Below are 17,504 nucleotides of genomic sequence, written 5' to 3' on the forward strand. Positions count from 1 at the left end.
TAAGTAGTCCAACCACAACTGTCCATTTATTTATGACAAAGGGCTGAAAAATAAGATGCAGCTAGACAGTGCCATGTAACAAGAAGTCTGAAATACACATTCAGCTAATAAACTGCAAATTTGCAGATTAATCTGTTTTGGTGCAGAAAAATGCTGGGTGAAAAGAGAATTGAACTGACTTGAAGCACTGCTGAAAAGCTAATCTAGACCTGGAGACAGAAAGATTTTGATTTTATCTGTCATTCTGCAATATGTTTTGGTCAGATACTGAGTTGGCTCAAATTGACTTCAACAGAGTTACATCCACTGAAAACATTTGAGAAGTATCATATACAATGTATTTCCTTGACTGGACTATCAGAGGTTTACTTGAATCAGTTTAAGCTATTTTTACTGTGGGAGGAAAACCCCAGAGTCACCCAGTTGGCTAAACTGCCTTTTGACCATAATGTCAAAAGGTTTGTTTCAGTTCTGCAAAAAATCTGAAAAACTATTGCTATGCCAGATGAGATTTTACTGAAAAAGTGATACTGGAACCAGTTATGTAAATGCTATAAGGGACAGGCATGAGTAAAACGAACAAACAGCTCAAAGGGATCTTCATTCTTCAGTGTCTACGGCTCTCGTCTAAACATCTTCTTAAGTAATGAGAGTAACATCTTCTACCTGCATTTATCAGGCAAGGAGAGGGAAAACTAGGGGGAAGACATGGAGAGGAAGAAACCCTGTCTATAGAGGGGCACATGTTAATCCATAGTTCTTAATTCCAAACTCTATGAACATGCTGTGTGACTGCAGATCATGCTTCTCCTAACTAGTGGTGTCAACTCTTTCCTCTCTACTCTGACCAGATTAGAGGCTCTGTACTTAAAATGCTTGGTACAGAAAGAAGCCACACATTGATGAAATACAGCTCATGTTTTTGTACATTATTTTGTGGTCATAGCTCCAACCAGAGTCCTGTTAACTTTCATGGACAGTACAGTTAGATGGGACTACTGTGTTAACTAAGCCAAGCCTTGTGTACATGTCAGTTCTTAGTATTTTCCTGAATTCATCCTTTAGAGAATAAAAAACCCAGCAGATTTTTGTTCCAGAGTTGCCAGAACAGAGCAGTTACAATAATCTTGTCCTTGAACTCCTCCATCATGGACCAGTTTTTTAGGTCCTGAACTGTGAAAGCACAGTATTACATACCTAAACCCACCAATCTTGCAGTCCTACCTAACATAGGCAAAAAAGAGAGTAACTTATCTTCTCAACTTTTATCTGAGCATGTCCTGCATTTGTTCAATTAATGACAGAACTGGAATTCAATCTCAGAATTACATCCCCAAGTTGGCTTCTGAGTCACTGTTCAGAGTGAACGGCTCCCACATACCTGTATGAATGCTTCCGTCCTTTAGTGCTCGATGGATTTAATAAACCCAAATCTAAAGCTTTACATATCTGACTGTGACCAACTGCAAGAAATCACATTTTATGATACTTTCAAGCATATGGTATTTGTTTTTCAGATGCTCCCATTGATTTGATAATAAAGAACAGTAATATCAGTCAGTAGATCTTGACTGTAATGTGAGATCCTGGGAATACTGCACAATTACCATGAATGTTCCCCCCAAAAGAAATCTTTGCCTGATGTACATTATGAGAGGCAACACTACTGGCGATCCAAATCTCGGTCCAACCTTGTGGAAGAAAACCTGTACAGCAAACACTTAATGCCTCTCCCTCAGAACTGAAAAGCAAACAGGCAGATGCAAGAGTTTAATGCAGACATTCACATCATCACCACCCACACAGCCATCCTCCAGAACTCACAAGCCACTGTCAAGAACACAGGGCACGCTATTTTGCTGAGGCAGCTGCTCATTCTCATGAGGCTGATATTTAAGAAACTGAAAAACTTTATGTTTACAGATCAGGATTTGATCTCAGATGTATTTTGAATTTTTATAGTTCCAAATTGTGAGTATATATACTAGAGTTCAAATACTTTTAGGTTATTTTTATTAAATGTGTTTATTATTAATAAAAACACTGGAATATCAACACAGTAAGCTCATCTGAAATTTAAAGTAAAAAGTATGATTTTAATTTCCTTTATGTAAGCACTTAAATATTTGCTAATCTTTTGGGAACAAATTCAGGAAACAAAATTTCATCCTCTGCATTTTAATCCCAAATATACAATCATCCTCACTAGAACCATGTCTCACTGTTACAGAGCTGGCTTTTGACATGGGTGTTGTATTTCACTAGTCAAAGGTGATTTTTTGCTTATGTGAGACAAAAGAAAAAAGAAATTTTTAGTTTTGTTTAAATCCCACAGCACCTAAAAGTGTTTATCATTTGCTGCATAGAAAACCAAATTAGCCAAATCTTGACTAAGTGGCATGTTCATAAGCAAATGCATTGTAAAGAGATCCCTATATAGGACTGCAGAAACAAGAGCAAACATACAGTATTCATATTCTTTACTGGAAAGAAGTAGCAACATCTTCCTGTAGTGTGCCTTTTAGGATGTTAGAGGAGTATACAAAAGGACTAGTCTAACATATTACATCCACAGCCTCAGAAGCCCAGTCTCAGAACCAAGACTCACAGTTCTGCTCAGCACAACACACAACCCACTCACCGATGCCAGGTGGTGCAGTTACACAAATGCTCTGGCAGTACATGGATCTGAGCTGTTCTTTGCTTCAGACCTTGCAGCACAGCTAACTCAATGCCTCATGTGCCTAGGAAGATTTTAGGACTGTGCCCCACAAGCAATAGCAAAGCTATTAGAACAACAACAGCAAAATGGAAGCAGAAATGAGCAACCAGAGGAAGAGGAGGAAATTTCTCAAGTTGGTTGATTTGACAAACCCGATGCATCAAAAAAATTATGTTCTTAAAACAAATGCTCCCAAATTCTAGCCACTTTGAAGGCCTAGACGAAAAAAGCCTGGCCAGAGAGCTCATCCAGCACACTGTATTAAGTGGTCTTAGAAACAACAGTATTTCTTTCTGTCTGTTTCTTATTTCCTTTAGACAACCACTCTACAGCAACATTAATACATATGCATACTCACTTGTGTGCCCACATATATACTTACATGTTCTCCACTGCAAACATCATTATCTGCCTCATAAACACGCTCCATCTGACAGCCCAGCATCAAGGGCAGGTTCAAACAGAAGCGAATTTCAGCAGAACTCACTAGTGAGCTTATTAGCAGACCACTGCAGGAATACTGGTCTGCTGTGAGAATTGAAAAAATAGCACTTGCATTTTAAGTAACATAAAACAAGATGAGGGTTTTTTCTCCTTCATCAGTCAGAAAAACACATGAACTATTATATCTTTGCCACATTTGCCTTGAAAGGACCTAGGACAGGCAAGAAAAGCTACATAAGGAATTAGAGGCAGAATATATTTTGATTTTTAGCTTCTTTTTAGTGTTATTGATAATCAGCTTCTAGACTAAACCAAAGAACTTAAAATGCAGTTTGACTTCAAGGCATTTTTTATGTTGTTAATCAAAACATGATGGCTAATATGCATTCCTTGATTAATGTTCTCTATTTAAAACCAAATGTGATTAGCTTAAATGCAAATATTTAAACATCACCATAATTAATATTTTGAAAAGTCTAATTCATTATTTCTTTAAAAGGGTTTTCTTTACATTTAAATTAAGTCTAATGTGACTAACACTGTATTGTGATATGTAAGACTCATATGCTATTTTTATTAAAGATTCAATGCTAAAAATATTTAAATTATGTTAGTAAAGATACAAAGACAAGCATCCATGTTGACAAGCAAATTTTCAAGCACTATAATATTTGCAGCACTAACGTGAAATTAGAGTTTTCACTGAAGTTTGTTCACAACTGCAGTTTTACATACACACGAACTAAACTTTGGGGCTTTGTATGTCAAAGGCCTTGAGAAAAATTACTTCAGCTCCCCCCTCTCCATCCCATCCCATCCCATCCCATCCCATCCCATCCCATCCCATCCCATCCCATCCCATCCCATCCCATCCCATCCCATCCCATCCCATCCCCTCTCTTCTTCTCCCTTCCAAAAGCACCTGCTTTAGAAGTGCACAGGTTGTGTAAAGAGGAAGGATAGATGCTGTTTTCTAAACTTCTTACTGAGCACAAGTAGAAAATGTAATTTTAATAGCTAGCATTGTCTGACGCACTGGACTTCTACATTAGATGGTTCTGCCTTTCAGCAGTGCTCGCACTGGCTCCCCTGCATATGTAATAGGTTACTTTAACTTTTCAGGTTAATATAATTTTTTTAAATGGTGAAAACAAAGACAATTCTACTTCTCTTAGGTTGTGGATACCACAAACTTGAGAAAACACCAAACAATACAATTTAGTTTTGGTAAAAAAAAAAAGGGGAGAAATTTGAAATTAATTCTCCTTTACAGGTCCCTCTCCTTTCCTCAAATACTCGAATTTTTGAAGACTACATCTATATCAGTAATTTAAATGTGCTCGAGACTGCTGTCTGGCTGAGACACCATCACTGTCCTGTAGTACTACTGCAGCACACTTCCATCCTCCAATATAAGAGATGGGAACTTCCTTCTTATGGAGAACAGTCCCTGGCCTACATTAACTCCCTAAACATGCCCAGGAATTAATTATTGGTAAGTGCTAATTGTCATGAGGTAAGGTAGGCCAGAGGCTGCTCTAACAGTTTAACAGCAGACTCCCACATCACCTGAGAACATTTGCTGGCATCAGTGTAGATGTAAATAAACAAGATACTGATTCAGCGTATAATAAATTGTTGACAGGCTTTGGTGAAACTCTATAGGAAAAACTGCTATGCAAGTTTGAAAAGCCATATGTTCTCATATACAGTATGTTCGTGTGTTTGTGCCAAAGGAGTTTAGTCTCACGGCCCAACCCTACTCTAAATGAAGACTAAGTCCTTTGAAAACAACTTGCTATCAATCAGCTGTTAAGATGTAAGTAGGCAGATCATATTTCTAAACCAAATCTATATTTATTGATCATCTGAGAAGCAAAGTAGAATTCCTGAGTCAGAATACCAGTTCTACAGTGGTTTTGTCAGTCATAGACTTGTGATTTTTTTAATAAATCCATCAAGTACCTGTCAGTCTCTGGCAAATTCTGTCTTATACAGTATTTCCCATGAAAACTGTTTTCTCGCTGTTTCTTTTTGTATTTTCCTTTCTTCTTAAGGAGAGACTCTTACTTTAGGGATTCTCTTTTAAAAATCATTGCTCAGCAGTTGCTTTCATTGCCCCATAAAGGCACCTTTCAGGTATATTACTCTCTATTGTATCCGATTGTCTGTTGAGCATTGTGAGGTTCAGGCTCCTACACCATCAGCCCAAGATTAAATATTTAACCTTCTTTCACCTAAAAACAGTATTGTAAGGAACTGATGCACATGACATAGCATTCTCATGTTTTCTCCACAATCCTAACAAGTTCTCCTTGATCATCACCATCTCTTCATGGCCATGGTCATTTAATTTATCTTCTGTTGTGACCATATCTTACCTTCTCCCACTTTACTCACTGACAGTACCTTCTGATAAATTCTATTTAACTTCCCAGGATGGAGGTTACACAACATCAGTCCCAAACAGTAACTGAGAATGTAGGAAAAGTGAAAACTTGACTTAAGCATAGATGTTGATCCAAAGACTTATCTTGCTCACTTATTTGGGTAGGACTCTGAATCCAGGACAAATCACTGCAGATGAAAAGTTGGCAAGACTACAGACTAAGAAAAATGGGAGATTTAACAACACACAAAAATCAGGAAGACTTGGACACAAGGCAGGTAAGGAAGCAGCTTGTTTTGGAATACTGCTTCATCTCTACTCATATAGATAAGACATAGCAAATGACCACAAATTTTTTTCTTCGAGATACAGATCCAGTGATATGATTGGTGGTTGGATCTGCTTTAGTGCAGCAAATTTACACATTTCTGAAAGTATTGTAACAAAAGAATAAATAGTGAAAACATATTCTTCCAGTCCTGTGTCAGGTGGTCATGTTCATCATTTGCAGTGTCTCTGTCCAGTAACGTGGGGTTTCTATTCCAGATGAAAAGTCAAGATTTTCTTGAAACAGCAACTAACACTTTTTCATAATTTCCTCAAACTTTTTTCCTATTTGAGGCAAATAATTTACTTTCAGACTGATCCAGAATTGCTGGGTTTCTTTGGTGACACCTGAGTACCTGAAGACCCTCTCAAGATTATAGCATCCTTAACAGTATCAAAGTGAATCACAGAGGTAACCCAAAGTTACCGAAACATTTCTGAAGTATTTCAGAACTTTCAGATGCATCATTTAGACTATGCTTAAGTAATTTACTAAGCAGGACATGTGTGTACATGTGCCGGTGTGCACAGGTACAAGCTGAGAGGACCAAGGCGGAGGCCCAGAAAAAGCTTAAAGACCAGGTCAACTTTTACCTTTGAATATCTTCCATAATATTTGGAATATTTGTTACATAGAAAGTAATCAGAAATCTCAAAGCGGGAAGATAAAATACAAGTTGTTTTCTGACTTTTTAAATAGCAAACAAAATTATGACCATTTTATTTTCAATATTATAGTCTGTTAGGGGTTTAGATGACATAGATCCACCCACAGTTAGCCTTAGGAACACATTTCTTATTCAAGCTCAGCAATGTTCCTGCATATTAAGATGTCAGAGATCATCATTGTTTATGCACTGGCTGCTTTCCATAATAATCAGGCCCTTGTTCACTGTAGTAGAGATGAGACTAATGCCATGTTTTTCAGACATGTTCCTCCTCACAAACTGTGATTAGCTCTCCACAGCACAAGACCATGCCCTATCAAATCACAGCATGAAAATTAGTTATTGAAGTCTGTATACAAACAAGAAATACAATGAAATTTTGTTTCTACTCTCAATAGTCTTTCCAACTCCACAGACATTTAATGTGCCTAGCATTTTTTAAACTATACTATTTTTCACTGATACTTTCTGCTCAAATCCTTTTGGTTTATACTTACACAACTCAGTTTATAGCACCAAAGCCTTACCTGAGTGGATGTCGATATCCTCATCACCAGTGCTCTCTGCACTTCTCAATTTATCACACTTACTGTTAGCAGCTATCAGTCTTAAATTCACAAACACATGCAAAACGCGAGAGTTACTTAATCCCATATCACTTATATTTAAACAGCCATTTCACAAATCCTGAAGAATAATGGAATTGTTTCAGACTTGGAAAGAAATGTCAGGGTCCTTCCTGCATTGTTCGGCTAAGAAAAGGAAAAGATTAAGTCATCTTAAGTGTATTATTAAAGCTTTAATCTCCATTTTTTCTCCAAAGAAGTCAGTTATGAAAGTTAAAGTGTAACAACAATTTCAGACCATCAGGGAGGGCAGCATATTTGGTTGAGCATCTGTGGAAGGGGATAATGCAGCCTTGCCATAGCTAGAAAGCTTTTGTGCACAGAATGGCACGAAGGAAGGCATATTTTTAAAAAGCAACAGAGAATCCAGTATCCATGACCAAACATCTCCAACGGCCTTAATGGCCTGAGCAAATAGTTTTAATTCCAGCCTAGCCCATAGGTTAGAGATTTTTGTCCAACGCATACCTGGTATACCAGTATGATACCAGAGGTGATGTGTTTTGCTGCTCTAACCATTCCATACCTTACCAGGATAAAATCTAACTACTCCATTTTGGGGTACGTGAGCCAGTTTTGGTTGTCCAGTTAGATGGTGCTTTCTATTGCTGTAGTTTCTAAAATCAGCAAATGAGGAACCATAAAACAAACAAAAAAATCCTTTTACCAAGGTCATCAAGGATATAGGGAGTAAAGAACACAGTATGTGTACAGAAATACTCCCTTTACTCCAAAGGGAGTAAAGAACACAGTATTTGTACAGAGAGGGATTTTATTTTTTGAATGCTCTCAGACCTCTACAGTGCAAGAGAATTAAGGAGCTCAGCACTTTGCATTAACAGGCCCTAAAACGAATAAATAGTTGCCAGCAAGAATAATAATAGTAACTTACAAACGTACATATTTCATAGATGTGGAAAGGATCCGAGAGAACAAAGACCACACCATGCAGAAATGGTGAAAATACTGAGTGACCACTTTCTGTCTTGGAGGCATCTTTCTTCTTGCCCCCCCCCGTTGCATTTGTATAAATATTATGTATTCATAGCTGAAAAAATCCATAGTCTGGGATGGAGAAAATAAGAGCAAGTCTAACACAATGCCTGTATAAAAATTAGATTTAATGAAGTACCTAGAGTGGATTTATTTCCTGATATTCTTCTGTGGTAATAAACCCATCTTCCTTAATACACTTGGAAACCAAACTGAAAAATGAAACCAGGAAATTTCTTGGCTGCCATCTACTGTTCAAAACTTTGTTGTATCACACAGAAGAATAAAAACAAACCAACCCAAACAGCACTCACTGACTCCTCCAGACTTTCTTCTCTTCACTATTCTTGCTAAAACCAATGTCTTTGGACTACTGTTACAGACCACTATATTTCTGTAAGGATCCTGTGTATATGCTCACCTTTTAATTAGTATCAGGAAGAGGAAACATAAAAGCTGTTTTAGGGAAGAACACTGTAGTATTTTTAGTATTTCAGTGAAAAACTGTACTTGTTAAAGAAGTTTCTACTAATTCACTAGAGTTCACTGAAGTGTTATTTCACTAAACAGCAGTAAGTCTAGGACAGAGACTCAAAACAAAGTGCAAGAAGGCTGTCTGCATTCCTGTTTCTCCAGGCTTTGTCTTCCTATCAGGGTAAACCCTACAATGTATTTGTTTCTCTCTGTCTCTTGAGAGCTACCTAGATCCCTTTGTCCTTTACAGCTCCTCTGCCTTATCTCCTGACTCTTTACTGCCCAAAAAAAGCTACTATGATTCTGCAGATCTGATGTATGACAGGCTGAAATGAAAATGGAATGCTTTTCTTTATGGCCGACCTATGAGATGACTTGAAAATTAGGTTTAAAAGATGTAGGATGATAGAGATTGTCACAGTTTATCACTAAAGCTGAAGGGACTATCATCACAAAAAAGGAGAACCAAGAGTTTACTGAGAGACCTTAGGTCTGCAAGGGCAAAAATATCTGAAAGTGGATTCCTGGGTCAATTTCTGTTACTTACTTCCAGACTTCAGTCATATGGTTACAAATAGATGACTCATCCTAGCAAAATATACTGTGAGCCACTTAAGTCCTTCATCCAAGAGCATCTAGTAACCTTCTCTTTACCATTTAGTCCAAACCCACCCACAGGAGGTCCAACAAATTCAGGCTGTTCAGGTCCTGTCCTGTCAGGGTTTGAACAGAATGAAGATGGCAAACCTCTTCCGGACAACCAATTCCAGTATTTTACCACCCCCAAGAGCCAACACATCTCCTACTCATTCACCTGCTTTGCTGTGTTTAAAAATTAATTTCTAAGATCCCCACTCAAAAATTCACAATACTATGTATATTACATGTATAAACATGCATACATATATAGCATAATGAAGCTGACCACATCCATCTAGTTTCTAGGGAACAAACTGTTCCCTCTCACAAAAAGGTATCAGATGGTGAAATGGCTTCTCAAGGATGGTTGTAGAATATGACAACTTCAAATATAACATGTATTAAAAAATTGAACCTTTGCAGAAAGGTGCTAAGAGATGATCTAGTTAATCACTTCAGCTTTCACAATGTCTTTTCTCTACTCTTTGGTTTCCTTTAGTGTTTGTCAAAGTTTGGTGTGCTCTGCAAGGAGAGTAATACTGACTAGGAATCACCCTACTAGCAATCTGAAAGGAACGATACTCGGTGGCTGAGGAATGCAAGCAGGTCAGGGCTCATACTGTAATAAACAGAAGAAAATTAAAAAGAAGGAAAAGAAATTAAACAAAAGAACCCCCCCACACACCCTGAGCACAATAAAAAGCAGCAACAGAAGTCCATTATTGTTCACGCACTGCACACCAAGTCATTTTGAAGCTTGTGGGTAGGGATGCAGCTATCTCTGTTCTGTAATTCCAGGCAGAGAATTTGGATGAAGTTGGTATTTCAGCCTACCTGGTTTAAAATGGGGTAAAGAGTGGACTCCAGGCCACGTATCTTCATTTGGTGTTCCAAGTACCTGTGCACAAAAGAAGAAAAAAACCACACTTTGCTTTAATGGAAAAGACCTAACAAGTCATAGCACTATAGAAAGCTACTTCTCATTGTATGCTCAATGTACCTTACAGTCTAAACTTTAAACAGGCTTCATAGTTGGGGGATGAGGAGGAGGAGTATGGTACAAAATGTTAAAATATCATAATAGTTTCAATGTACCAGTGCAGTAAAGTAAGTCAGTAAACTAGATAGGAGTGCTGTGTTCCTGTCAGATTGCCTATTTAGCCAATAGATAAGTATCAAGCTATCTCAGAGCACTGGTGTTACAGAGGCTAGATAACTTAGTTCAGAAATAATTTCAATCCCTATAAACCTAAATAAGGTGAACAGATAACTAATAGATGCCAGGACAGAAGATTTACAAGACGGTGAAGGGAATAATCAAGAGTGTGGCATAACAAAAACGCACAGTAAACAGTTGTCATTTTAAAATGCCTATAGTATACATAAAACCAGGAAATTCTCAGGAGATACAGACTTTATTGACTCATATGTTATGCATTGTTTCTACTCACTTCTACTGTCTTCCTTCTTGTAATGTTAGTCAGACCAACTCACAGCAGCAAAATACTAAACACTTCTCATATATGTCTTATATCCTCTGCTCACATGAAAAGTTCACCCTCAGTGTCTTTGGAACAAATAATAAGTAAGTTGAGAGAATTGCTACAATTGCTACAGGTTCTCCCAAACCTGGTTTTGCTTCATAACACATAACTGTCAATGCTTGCTTAAGCCAAGAGGAACACCTAAATTAGCACTTCTAGTAAAAAATTTCTGAATGAGCTCTGGGATTTGATATTTCACTAGTAAGATCTTTCTTTTCAGAATTTACACTCAATTTTGAACATGAATGAAAATGTTAGAAACTTCTTTGAATATTTGTTATAAACTCAGGCCCCGGAATAAAAGGGCCTGATTTTCTAAAGTGAAAGCTATTCACATCAGTCTGATGCTTGTTTTGCATTGTCATCAATGTACAAAAGCCAGTCCCAGCCCTGCCCCTACTTGCACTGCAGGTCTTCTGCATAAATCTTGAATCCCTGTGACATTCTGTGGTCACTTACTTCAGCATAAAGCAAGCCCAAAATTATCATGATGGTCTTTGGTCCAAAAATGTGAAAAACAGCATCTACTCGAAATCATTGGAGCTGAAGAGATTTTTTTTTTTAAACTATGTCAGCTGCAATATACATATGAATTAACAATATTAGAGAAAGGAACATTCTAGAACTTGTTTCACTTCTTAAGCTATGCAAACATTTGTTCATGTTGATAAATTCAAGCTGAAAAGAATTCTTAGAAGCAAGACTGGGAAGGTAAAACACAAAAAAATTCTTCTTCAACTCTGCCACAAATTTACTTCATAAATTTAGAAATGGACTTTAAAACTTGAGGCAAAACTAAGTGACCTCTAAAATAGATAAAATTTTTACCTATGAGGTGTGCTTTATGACTCTAAACTCTAAATTTTTTTCAAGCAATTTACAATACTAATATGTTTATAATCTAAGAATATTAATACAAAGGTGTCACAGAAACAAAGATGAAGTATCAGTGCATCTAGAGAGTATATGTTCACGAAGTTATTTCTATGTGCAAATTCACTGGTTTTATTTGTAAATACTTTTGTAGCACATTGCTTTCTGTCCGTGTGATATGTCTTAATTGGCATTTGAATAAGATAAACCTGACGCTGCAACCCTCATTCATCATAATGTTAATTTCATTACTGCTATTAGAGAGAGCACAGTTCGGTCATTAAACATGGAAGAAGTTAAGAGACACCGTCAACATCACGTCCCTAAATCAATACACAAATAACTTCCACTTACCTTCTGCATTGATCAGGCTCCTGGTGCCAAGCACCTCCCAGACCAGGAGAGGGAGCCCGTGGATCAAAAACAGACATTCATTCTTGAATCAATTTAAATCTAGAAATAAGGTCCTCAACTTTGCAACATAGCAAATCAAAGGAATATTCTCTCATGAATATAAGAAAATTAGCCACATCCTTCTAAATGTGTGTTCTTATTCGCCTCTAGTTTTAGATGAGATAGAGGCAGCTAAGGAACTGTACAGATGAATATTAAAACCAGCTAACAAAATCTGAAACTTCCAGTGCAAGGTAGAATATTTATCAAGACCAATTTAACACAGAACTTGGAGCTAAGAAATAGATTATTCTGATTTTAAAAGTAACATCAGGTCCAGTAACAGGGAGTTTGATGGAAATAACTTCTTAAATGAACCGTATGTGACTCACATTTTTTTGTCTAACTGGTTTTCCAATCCATTTCTTTAATAATATTCCAGCACAATTGCTGCTATAGTGTTTAAGAGCCAGCTACAAACAAGTTCTGTGCCTTGGAGTACTCAAACCATCTACAATATTTATACATTCTCTCAAGCGTAGAAGTCAGGCCAAAAAGAACTAGGGGTCTTCTATTACCTAAATGCCAACCATTTTTAAGGCAGGGGCACTTGGTAGTTCAGGCAAGGATCCAAACACTATTTTAATGCATACCACAAACACTATAAAAATCATCCTTCTTCCACGTAATTTTTAACACACACAATGCAGAAATTCGCAATATGTGGCTATCAATCAACAGGAGGAGAGGGCAGCACTGAAACAACTGTGATTTTGGATAAGATGAAACAGTCACTGCTCACAGGTATGTCAACATAAAGAGATTTGTAAGCGTTGCCTTGTAAGTGATGCTTCTAAGCAGCAATCAATTCCCTTTTGATGAGGTGGGATTAAGCAATCCAAAGCAATGAGTTTTGACACCTGCTATAAACAAAGCAAAGCAGAGTTCACGCATAACAGAATGGTGGAAAAAGATTTGTGGCTTACAAAAGAGAATTAAGGAACCAATATGGAAAAGGGGAAGTGGAGGAGAAAGGGAGAACCCAAGAGTCTTCTGGTTTTACTCAAAAACACTGTCACTTAGCAGTGAAGACTAGTTACCCAGACCAAACCACTGGCAACATCTTAGCATCTAACTGATCAAATGAGGGAGCAAACCACTGTGTACCCTGCCAGTGCTGGAGAGCAAGTGTGATCTTACCAGTGGAAGTGGAAGATACAGGAGGCACAGCAGCCAGGGACAACAACTGAACTGCAGGAGCTGGTATTTCACGGGTGACCTTCTAGCCCTGACTATCTTAGCCCTGACTATCTTATCATGGTCCACCACTTCTCATTCCAAGCCTGGCGGCATGAGTTCTGCCTCTTCTACATTTTAACACTTTTTCTTTCCATTTTATGTTCCAAACCCTAAAAATAACCACCACTGTCATGGCAATCAAGCCCCAACTTAATATTGGAAATAAGCTTTTATTTAGCACTGAGGATGATTTGAAAAAACAAGACTAACTTTGCTTTCTCTACTGATAATTTGCTTCTCAGTGAGGTAACCATTCAACTTGCATGGTTTAACATCCTATTTTTTAAAAATTGAGTTCCTAACACAAGAATAATCTACAATTCTTAAATTTGGAATGGATTCAGTGTTTTCCAGGGATCAATGTGGTTATGGTTTCTTCAAAGAAAATTCCAAAACCTAACGGGATTCTGCTGTTCCACGCTGCAGCCCACTCTGGGCTCTTTTATTCTCTTACAAACAAGATAAAATGACCTTCTCATTTGAAACTTGCTATTCAAAATCAGGATCAGATTCTAATTTCATTTGTAGGGTAAGAAGTCTATTTATATAAAAATAACAGATTTACAATACATCAGGGTACTGAGGGCCAAATACCTGTACTGCCAGTTGATATGGTTACAATTTGACAGAAAGATATGAAAACACAACATGCTGTTCAAATCTCCATACCCAAGCATGATGTAGAAAACTTCCCAGCAAATGCAACACGAATGCACTGTGGGGTATTGCATTGCCTTAATTTTTTAATAGAAGAAAAAAGTTCATGTTCTGCATCTGATTTTGCAAAGACTCATCATTCTCTGGTGTGCAAGGGAATAATTACTTTACGGTGAGCTTTGCGCCACTTTACCAACACAATTAGTCATGTTGTCCCGTATTCTGCTTTGAAAGCAAAAACATCCCACATTACTGCCATGTCTTAGATGAGCAGCAGTGCAAATCTTTCCTAGCAGCTCTTTCCCAGTTGCTGACATAATTAATGAAGAACAGCATTCCCCTTTACACTACAAGTTTTGAATATACAAAGCTGCATATTACTGAAATAATGCTTTAACCCTTGTTAGATCTGATGATCCTCAAGAAAGGCGATGTTTCGGAGTTCAACAAGACAAAGAACATGCAGCCCATGGTATTATTCAGAGCAGAATGAAAAACAAGACCAGCATGCAAATGACCTGCCTTTCCTTAGACAAGGTTTATGGAAATCAGGCTAAGCAATATGCAGAATTTTCAATTTTTTTAATGTTAGGTCAACTTGATGAGCAAACAAAGTTTAATGAAAAAGTGTCAGGAGAATGCATTTTTTTTTTACAATAGCTGTCTCAGGAACTGAACTTAATCAAGAGGAAGAGAATAATCACTGCAGAGTCATTTCCAAATCAGCAATCTCTTTCTGTTGAGTGAGATTTGGAGGTTTCAAATGTTCAGTTTTTCAAGAAAAATCTGTTCCATTCTTGCAAAGCACACATATCTAATGACTTAGTCAAAAACCTAGGAGTTCTTTTCCTTTTCATTAGAGGAAAGTACATTACTGCTTTAGAAATGGCTCTTGAGAAGCAATGTAAGTTCCAGGGTTTTTCTGTGGCAGCTCCACCACTCTCAGAGCCACCTCTGAACACAGAATTTCCCATCTAGTCTGGAAGAGGAGAAGCTTATGTGGTCCCTCTGTGGCAGTCTGTCCTGCTGCTAAGCCATTTGTCCAGATGATCCACCTTCAGCCACATTTCTCTCCAGGAGTCACTGTTAGGTAGATCTTAACCACATCTTCCACAAGCAGGGAAAGTGCTGTATTACGACCCAATAATCTCAGTGAGCATAAAGTACATGTAGTAGTGAAGACCAAGGGATGAACTTCATCCTTCAACTTAGTATTTGGGTTTAGTACAACAGGTTAAAAAAAATCAGCAACTATTTGTGTATTATGCATGCTGACTCAGAGTCTGCTGACTGACAACTGCAGCGAGGCTTCCTTCAACTCTCTGCTGGGCACGATAGGTGACAGCTGAGTGTCAAGTTTAATATCCAACAGATAAGAGTCAGAAATGGAATTGCCTCAAAACCAGTAATTTCTTCACATCAGGACCTCATCCGTTTGGTTTTGCAGTTTGCTTACCATAAGGGCCAGTAAACCTATTTGTTTGTGTAATGCATGTACATGTTTGTTAGATTGAGGCTGAACATATTTTACCTTTGAGAAAGCTGTGGATGTTCCAGGGTTCACAGCTGCAATGAAAAAGCCACCTAATTTTTCACTAAAGAAACAATGTCTATCAGCTAAGATGGCAACATTATTTGGATTCATGAAAAATAAAGACTACATGCCTGTTCATCACCTTGAGATTTAAAATATTGAAGCCTTACTTTATTAAATGAATAGCAAAAATCACATATCATTCCTAAACAAGGAATCCATGTCAATTCAAAGTTAAAACAACTCAAGTGAAATTGTGTGATCAAGGCAGTCTCTTCCCATGTGGAAGGCACTAAAAGGCTCGTTCAGAACCTAAAAACTGTATTTTAGCAAAATTATTTGTCTTTCATAGCAAAATTTCCATGTTTTTTTAGCCAACTGTCATCAAAACATCTCTTCATTATTTCCACCCAGGTAAGAAAGACAATACCAGTGAAATAAATAAAGCATACAGAAAATATAAGTTGTATGATTCCTCTTCAGAACAGAAGTGTTAAACAAGAACCCATAATTCTTTACAGACAAAATCAAGCTTTCAAATTCTTGTTCTAAGTTTTATGTATAAAATGGGTTGCAATTTTTTTTGCTTCCTTCTGTGCCTGTAAATGTTAGGAAAGTCATAAAAAAATCCTTGCAGTGATGGTACGTGGTATAATGGAAAAGAAACTCAAAAGCCACCATTTTATATGCACAATGGTAATGTGCAGAAGAGTATGTTTAATCTGATCTGCATTCATTCAGGAAATTAAATCAGAATTATGGACTTAAGAGAAAACAAGGGTGATTAGAAAACAAACTGATTGGAGTATGTCTTTTGCAAGTTATTTTGCGAATGATCTAAACATTGTCTTAACAAAAAAAAAAGGGTAATCAATTCTTTCAAGAGTCATATGAAGTATCTGCTACACAGATAATGAGGTCAAGACACAACAGGAACAAAAAAGAGGGAAGGCACCTCCTCACAAACCCCATAAACTTGTTTCTGCTGTACAAAAGTGATGCTGTTTTTTGAAAAAAATGGAAGCTATTGAGGTTTATTCTTTAAGGTGAAAAAAGAAGTAGCAAGAATAGAATGAGGTTCAAAAAAAAGCTGACTCTTTCAAGCATCAAGTGGAAGTGGAATATCATCACTCCATTATACATGGGTAATAAAACCACTTGCTTTGAGCATAAGAAGTGATTTATCATGAAGTTGTCTTCTAAAACATTGAGGTAATGTGCCAGTATGGATGAGGGAAGCAAAACATTACCACAAAATTTTAACAACACACATTGATTTTAAAAAAAGTCAAGCTCAACTAATATTTGCACTTTAACTCTGTCAAGGATGAAAAATGAGGTCCTTGAAACAGTAGAGGACCCAATTGTTCTTAACTCTGTTTCCCCATAGAGGCAGAATACAATGAAGTCTTGCCAGGAAACATATTTAATATGTGATTTCTTCCAACCTTACTTTGTATATCTAAGTGATATTTGAGTAGCTGCCTGCATTGCAAAGTTAAATTTATCCCAACACTGTTTCCACGCTGTTTGCAGCACAAGTAAACTCATCACTCTGTTCATACCCATGGTAACCACAGCTACCTTTCTGAGGGACCCTGACAGAGTCACCACTGCAACTGTGCTACCACGAGGAAATCAACGGGGACTGAAGACTTCATAAAGATTCCTGTCTGCCTTCACAGAGCCAGGCTCTACCTACTCTCTCTGCATGATCTGGGAGCGACAGCTGGGAGGAGGAGGAGGAGGAACTGACAGGCATCACCGCAGACCCAGCACTGCAGACCATCAGGGCAGATTAAATGAAATCCCCAGCCTTACAACAAAGCACTACGGAGGTTTGATGTGCCAGTGTCCTTAAATGCTCAGTCAGGGAAGAGTTTTGTTTATTCCAAAAAGTACCTACTAAACACTTTGACAGA

The 17,504-nt window shown here is 37.5% G+C and overlaps 1 protein-coding gene across 3 annotated transcripts in view; it reads right to left on the bottom strand.

Annotated features, from left to right (window-relative positions):
- The window catches only part of CDK14 (cyclin dependent kinase 14), a 305,938-nt gene that overhangs the window by 88,986 nt on the left and 199,448 nt on the right, over nucleotides 1-17,504 (bottom strand). For all 3 annotated transcript variants that reach the window (XM_029961885.1, XM_008933769.3, XM_018075820.2), the window contains exon 10: nucleotides 10,117-10,180. In XM_029961885.1, the coding sequence (XP_029817745.1) occupies nucleotides 10,117-10,180 (64 nt within the window). The remainder of the gene's footprint in view (nucleotides 1-10,116; nucleotides 10,181-17,504) is intronic.

Source organism: Manacus vitellinus, unplaced genomic scaffold, assembly GCF_001715985.3.
Source record: "Manacus vitellinus isolate BGI_N305 unplaced genomic scaffold, ASM171598v3 scaffold_3_pilon, whole genome shotgun sequence".
Classification (NCBI taxonomy): domain Eukaryota; kingdom Metazoa; phylum Chordata; class Aves; order Passeriformes; family Pipridae; genus Manacus; species Manacus vitellinus.